We start from the raw sequence: 7,975 nt of genomic DNA on the forward strand, positions 1-7,975 counted from the left end.
CTTGACTTGATATATATATATATACCCCATTCTCCAGTGCTTTGCTTGCCCTCGACATTTTTCTGGGTTATCTAAAATGACGGATGGAGATTGATAAATGGTATATGTTTGCACTCAGGTTAACTTAATTAGTTTCTCAGGACTATCTTCTGTGTAGTCTGTTACACCCGGAGCTCTTCACAGACAAGCAGATAGATTGGTGAGCCGGCAGGCTTCGATTCTCCAGCCACAGCGGTAGCTTAATATCATAAAGGCTTGCTCCTTTCAAGAGAGTGTGTAAGAATCTGAACGGAAGCTTGTTTTGTTAAATGGTTGGAGTTTGCTCTGAAGCGTTAAAGGATAACAAGTCCTTGCTTGGTCATTAAAGCGGTCTCTGCAGAGAGAAATGTGTGCTACAGGAAGTGGGCGAACTGCAAACACATTTGAGGTGATTATAGTGTGTGTGCGCCTCAAGGGAGCGCTGGATTACACAATACCCGAGCCCAGAGCCCATCGCAGCGGTGGCAGAGCTGCCTACCATAGGGCAGCTGGATTATGGAGGTCGCCCCTGTTTTTCAGCAGGATTACTGCCTGAAATTCACCGCTAACATACTTTTCCGGATTATATAACATCGACACAGGGTATATAACATTGACGCAGTTGTAATTGCATCATAAATGTGGTTGTTATCGTAGGCGGTCCTCCCCGTATCTGCTTAAGGTTTCCCCAAAACCACTACAAAAATGTGAGAGAGTGAAAATCTGTTGAAGAGGGACATTTCCAGAGGAATTGTACAGAGCCCCTAAGGGGACAAAACTAATATAAAGGTCAAAAGTATAAAATTCTGGTCTGGGTGCAATTCTATGGTGGCCCATAAAGGGACATGATGAACAAAAAAAAAAAAAAGGGAGGACAAATAAAAATGTAATGCTTTTGCATTCTCTTGCAGAAGTATTTTTCACTCTGTCATTGTTAGTTTCCTTTTATTTTATTTATTGCATTTTTTTTACTTTTATTTTATTTATTTTTGTTAAATCTGGTTTCAGGTTATTTAGTTTATATTTTATAATATGCCATGTATCACGATTTATTTGTTGCTTTATTAATTTTAATTATTCATGAAAATATATTTGTTTAATTTTGTTTTTTCCCCAGTTACACTTGTTTATTTCAGTAAACGAAAATGTTTTCATTGCAGCAAAGGTTTACTAAAGTTCAATTCCATTACTGTTCACAATGCGGTTGTCATGCTCAATAATAACTAAACATAACCATATTTAGCATATTTATATGACAATATATTCTGCTGAATTGTGAAGTTAGCCTATGAGTTTCTTTTACTCTGTATTATTTCTTTGTAGATTTGATCCTTTTATCTTCCCGTCCTTGTGTGAATATCTTGTATTTGCTGGAAACCATGTGATTGTGTGTTTCCGAGAAGCATGTGCCAGCCTTGGTCTCAACAAATGTCCACTTGATTGCCAAGAGTTCATTAGAGTCTAGAGGATTTTTTCGGCTATTAACAGAGGCTTTTTTTCAATCATTTGCCACGGTTATGTTCCTGAGTTTGCTAAATCTGTTACGAGTGGCTCTTCAACGTCAACATAATTGCTTCAAATCTTCACAGTCCAGCAACAAGAGGGCAGGCAGACACTTTAGCATGGATGGTAATACATAGAGCCACATTAGCAGCGGCTGCTCATTACTGTGATGCGTCTGTGCATCCACCGTATTGAAGAGGTCATGATCAGCTGTAAACACATGCAAGTGAATTGACAGATGCGGCAACAGCAGTCTTTTCACAAGATTTGGTTTGTCATGCATGTCAGACTATTTGCATATTGCAGATTAGCCAAACGCAAAATGTATTAGTATTTATGAGTTTTACACTTGTGTATGAGGCTGTTGGAGAGTGACTTGGAGAGTGACTTAAAATGACCACTGATACCTTATAACGCATTAAGAAGTTTGTTTCAATGCTTAATTTTATTGATTCACCATTTTAACAACAATAAAAAAAATAATGAAAATTAAATATATACACTACTGTTCAAAACATTGGTAGTCTCTTCTGCTGCAGAAACTAGAAAATAATTACAAGCAATAGGACAAAAAAAACTACAGTAGAACAAATAAGAAATGCTACATGCATTATATAAAGTCATCAAATGTATAAAAACACTACATATTCTTCTCTGTGTAAATTAAATATATATTTGTTCTTATTAAAGTTACAGAAGTGATTTAGTCAAGAGCAGTGAGAGATTTTCTCTCTTTTGTTGTTTTATTAACATGACTGATAGACAGCAGGAAATATGCTGTTACACGTTTTCTTTCTCAGCTGTTTGCTTTCGTTTAAAGGGATAGTTCAGCCAAAAAATGATGTAGAATGCTGCTGACGTAGAATCCGCATGCGCTGCGCCTTGTTTACGAGCAGAGGAATGCACACGCATATGTCGTGCTGCTCTTGTGAATGGCGGCAGACGCTGACACGAAAAGGAAGAATTGTTGAATAAAGTTGTTATTTTAGTTTTCTTTGCGCACAAAAATAATTCTCATAGCTTCGTAAAATTACTGTTGAACCACTGATGCCACATGGACTATTTTAACAATGTCCTTACTACGTTTCTGTGCCTGGGAACATTTCAGTTGCATTGCTGTCTATGCAGGGTCAGAAAGCTCTCGGATTTCATCAAATATATCATAATTTGTGTTCTGAAGATGAACAAAGGTGTTTTGAATTGACTTAAAACCAGCCTAATTAAACAGGGTTTCTCTAAGACATTTGGTTGACTAGTCGATTATGAAATGAAGTAGTTTTTTTACATCCTTATGATGAGGTTGCACACTTCCTTTTGTATGAGTTTAGTTGCTGTGCGGTAACGCTGAGAACCCCTGACAGAGCTGGGGCAAAGTGTTACGCTGGCATGAAGCTCACCTTGCTTTACCAAAAACACCCTACCGAAGGCCTGTCAGATTGATGTTCAGAGGCGTTAAAAAGATTTTTCTATTTCTCCCTCATTCTTCCCCTTGTAAGCTACAGTTATATGATTTACTTTGACGTGAGCTAAAGCCTCTCTAAATGTCATGTGTTGATTTTATGGCGATAAGCGATGGCCAAAGACAACCCTGCGTGTTGCTGTGCTGTTAAATGATCTATGTAGCAGGTTGCTCTTGCTAAATCTGTCATTTATTGCTCTCTACTGTATTCAACGCATTTTTCCACCCTTGCTGCTGGGCGAGAGGCAGCCCAATAGTCCCAGATAATTTATCAGGCTCAAAGAATTAAGTAAGCTACGTGGCGCCAATTAATTGTTCTGTTACTCTTCACGCCGTCCGCTCCTATTATCTTCCCGCTTTGCCTATTCTTGGCCCTCTACTTTATGCCGAGTTGAGTTTGCAGTTGTCCTCTATTGCTGTAAAGCGCGAGTGGATATCCAGTGTGTAGGCTGGTGACTTGCTGGCAGAGATGAGCGTTTCATCACATGCTAATTGAGCAATAGATGCCGACGATAAGTGCCTGCATACGGCTGCGTCTGCTACATTCACCTGTCTCCTCCATTAGAGGCTGGTCTCTCGCGCTTCTACACCAGAACAGAATCACAGGAGTGGGCCTTTATTTTTCCTTCATTGCCCTTATTTTCCTCCATTAACCATGTTTGTGTGCTTGTCCCTGTTATCTCAGTCTGTCCTCTGACTCTCATTCTCTGTGACCTGTGTTGCAGATATTTAGCTTGCTATTTGGGTCCTACATAATCAGATCCATTTTCAGTTTAGTTCAGATGCATTTTCAGTGTAAAGATTCTGTTGTACTAGTGCTGGGCGGTATGACCAAAAATTTATATCACAGTATTTTTCAAAATTATACCAGTTTCACGGTACATGAAGGTATTTTTTTTTTCATGCATGACCGGGTGTTAACCTTATTTTCTACTGATTGAGAGAGGAAATACTGCAGTATATTGACTTAGAATGCCCTATTTTACTGTCATGATGAGTGAATATTGTCAAAAAATACCACACTATGGCAGGGGGCGGTGGATATTTGTGGCGGTCAATGTGGATATTGTGGAGTTCTTCTGTGTCATCACGTTCTATTAGTTCTACAGCTTCAGTTTCGGAACTTTCACGCTTAGTAACACATACAGCTGTTCCCTCACCACAGTGCAATAGTGAAAAGGGACCCCTTTCAAACAGTGTTGCGTGCCGAACGTTGTTTAAGCGAACGTATTGCGGTATTTTAAAAATTCATATCATAACAAAAATAAACACCCTATTCGGTATGAACCGGTATACCGCCCAGCACTATGCTGTACTAACATACACTACCGGTCAAACGTTTGGAATAATTGTATGTATTTACTATTAATTATATTGATATTTTTTTACACAAAGGCTGCATTTATTTGATCAAAAAAGTAAAACAGTAATATTGTGAAATATTATTACAGTCTAAAATAGCAAGCATATTAGAATGATTTCTGAAGGATCATGTGACACTAAAGACTAGAGTAATAGCTGCTGAAAATTCAGCTTTGCATTACAATAATAAATTACATTTGAAAATATAGAAAAGTTATTATTTCAAAAATATTAAAAGTCTTAATTATTCCAAATTTTTGACCAGTAGTGTAGGTTCTGACCTGACAATAAAAATTGTATAAGAAGGTTTAGTAACCTGTTACTTTTTTATTTATCCTTTTATTTTATTTAATTTTATTAATATTGTTCAGTGCCACATCAAAGTCACCCTTTATTTATCATTGTTAATTAGTGCATGTCTTGTTTTCTTGTCTGTGAGCAATAATGATCAACTTGAAAGTGTTACATTGTGTCCTGTGATTGTGATCAAGTGTAAATATATTCATGCCACCTCAGTGCTGCTTTAAAAAGTGTGTGGTGGTGTCATGCATGGAAGAGAAGTCGGTTAATAACATGTTTGTCCTGTATACTATATGCATTGTGATGCACAGAATTAATAACAATTAATAAAAAAATCTGATTTTATTTTATTTATTTTTATTTATTTAATTTTATCCATAATCATTTTGTGCTGAAATGTAAGCTGAAATCAAACCAAATCAAACATTTAATTTATTTACTAAAGTAATGTATTTATTTTGGTAAAACATTGTTTTCTCAATTCAATGAAAACAGTTTAAAAACACATTGTTTGTGATATATTTGGATGTTGGTTTGCAATGCTTCTGTTAATCGGCCAATGCTGGTATTCTGAAAATGGGCGGATGTTGGCCAGTATTTTAGTCTGGGTGTATAAGATGCTCAATCACCTTGTCTTATGTGTGTGTTTTTCAGTGCGGGACCCAAGGGTGACAACATTTATGAGTGGAGATCCACCATCCTGGGCCCTCCAGGTTCAGTCTATGAGGGAGGCGTGTTCTTTCTGGATATCACCTTCTCTTCCGATTACCCCTTCAAGCCACCAAAGGTACAGTGTGGAAAATCATCTTCCCTTTTTATTCACTATTTTTGAGGTATTAAAACAGGGGATCCTTAATCCTGCTTCAAGTGATCATGCATTGCTTACTTACAACTCTAATCAAAGTCTTGAAAATTACAGGCAAGTGTACCAGGATGGAACTAAACTCAGGCTGTGTTTGAAAACCTAGCGAGCAGTCATGCTTTCTACTGCTCATATAGGCTGCTGCCTTCTGAGGGAGAATCCTGACTGAAATAGCACTTTATAAGTGAATGATACATGAAATGCTTACGAATGCCTTAGAACTTGGTCAGAAGCAGGTGTCTTAGAAGGCAGCATCATCATGCTTTTAGAAGCTGCATAGGCAGCTCATTATGTTTCACAACAGGGTCTCGATCTAAATGCAAAATCAGATGCATTGGAATGTATTTGGAAGCATTTCAGACTGAATACATCAAAGCTGTTCTTGAATGTGGGGCAGAACTTAAAACAGCTGTATCAGCTATTTGATGCTGTTCTTGAGAATAGAAGATCATGAATCAAAGTTCCATGACATTTCTAAGCCATATGAAAGTAAATGATCATTTAAGCATTGTATAATCTGAAAGGTATTGTAAAGTGGTACCTCATGTACAAATAACACATTAAATTAAATGTGAAATTTTAAAGTAGAAAGACTGAAATAGTATTTTAATGTAAAACATACTTCATTAATCAACATCAAAAACAATTTTGAATATTTTTTTTTACAGTACAAGCTGATACTAAACAAAAATTTATTTTGCTGGTACAAGAAAAATAAGATTATAATAAATGTATATGAGACAATATACATAGCAGTACAATAAATCACACATACAGTGTGTTTAAAAGTCCTTATTTTTAAAATGTAATTTTATTCAGGAAATACAATTTTAGGATTTATAAATGTAAAATAAAAAATGTTATGATGTAAAATATTTAAGATTCTGCACTATTTCTAGGTCACTAATCTTACTAGTCTTTTATACGGATGGTAAGATGTTCTTGCTTCCATTAAAGTTCAAGGCGGAGAACAAATGTTTCAATTCAGCTTTTCACTGGAATTATTGCTGCTTATATTATTTGTAATGGAAAAAGCTATTAAGCTGTTATAGTAAAATACACAATAGAAGCATTTTCACAAGTAGACTCTTGAACGCATCTGTGGATGTGTAGTTTGCTATTATTAGTCTATAGAGCAGTGGCCTTTAATTAAGATGTATTAGCTCTGCCAAGGACACTCTGTAACAGATCATTCAGAACAGGTATTGACTTCTGTTAAAATGTCTCAAGGATAATGTGAAGCTGAACGATTATGTTTTTCTAATTTGTGTGCTGGATGGCTGAACGTACTCCTTCTGAGCACCGGCTATTTCCAGTGTAAAGCAATTAGCGAGATGCCGACAGGCAGCGATGTGGTTTAGGGAAGCTGGTTTACTATACAGCTCCAGCTATAAAGTTGAAAGAGTCAACCATGGCATTTCAGATTAATTAGCATCCGAATCTCCTTCCTCAGCATGTTTGGGAATTTGCCCCGCTCTTAGTGGCTCTCCACCTCAGTCTGGCCCTCATCTCGACCGTCAGCGGCATCTGTAAACAACAAGTTTATATAAAGCTCATGGGCTGGAGGGGGCTCTTTGTTCAGATCAAGCCACTGCAAAGCTCTAATCCACTAATTATAAACAGGATTCATCCTCTGCGGTGGATGCCGGGCAGAGCCGGCGATCCGCACCCCCTCATTCTTTTGTCACCAGATGAAATGCAAGGCAACTTGGGGGCCGATCTTGCCTACATTTGTTTGGGTTGGTGCTCTGTGAAGTCATTGCCCTCTCTCGCTCACTAAGCGGTGAGGCTTGGTTTGTGGTCTGCTAATCTGTGTTTTTGTGAATGAGTATGTCTGTGTTTGGGAGCAGGGCGGAAAAGAGAGAGACAGGCATTTCATCCTAAAAGTCTATCTAGAAATAAGAGTATCGATTAACTCGAGCTATAAAAGGCTCTAATGCATTGGTTTGTTGACAGAGCAGTTTGGTTGGGTCATTATGTGCCTTTAAAAAGAGCTATTTCTCTTTTATTTTGTGTCTTTCTTTCTTTCTTTCTTTCTTTCTTTCTTTCTTTCTTTCTTTCTTTCTTTCTGTCTGTCTGTCTGTCTGTTTAGAAACTCTAAAACACTACCTGGCTGTCTACTGCCTACAGAGATGCCTTTGTTGCTAAGTTAATGATGCCATTCCCTAATAAAAGGATGATAATTGAATAAAGATCTGATTATGGTTTTGATTAACATTCAAATGGGTTCAGCTATCAACAAGTTCATTTGCAGTCATTTATCTCTGAACTTAGGGAGCGTTTACTGTACATGACACGGTTTTGGCCATACACGACAGCTGTGTTTTGGGGGTTTTGAAAACTTAAAGGGGTGGTTGACTGTTTTTTTTCTAGGCTTGATTGTGTTTATGGGGTGCAGCCTAACATGTGTTAAAGGGGTCATATGATGCAATTTAAATTTTTCCTTTCTCTTTGGAGTGTTACAAGCTCTT

General features: G+C 37.3%; 1 protein-coding gene across 1 annotated transcript in view; it reads left to right on the forward strand.

Annotated features, from left to right (window-relative positions):
• LOC107676084 (ubiquitin-conjugating enzyme E2 E3) overlaps positions 1-7,975 on the forward strand; it is a 48,377-nt gene that overhangs the window by 33,288 nt on the left and 7,114 nt on the right. Inside the window, exon 4 of the mRNA XM_016470606.1 lies at positions 5,297-5,429. Coding sequence (XP_016326092.1) covers positions 5,297-5,429 — 133 coding nt within the window. The remainder of the gene's footprint in view (positions 1-5,296; positions 5,430-7,975) is intronic.

This window comes from Sinocyclocheilus anshuiensis, unplaced genomic scaffold (genome assembly GCF_001515605.1).
Source record: "Sinocyclocheilus anshuiensis isolate Anshui unplaced genomic scaffold, SAMN03320099.WGS_v1.1 scaffold1932, whole genome shotgun sequence".
NCBI classification, from domain to species: Eukaryota; Metazoa; Chordata; class Actinopteri; order Cypriniformes; family Cyprinidae; genus Sinocyclocheilus; species Sinocyclocheilus anshuiensis.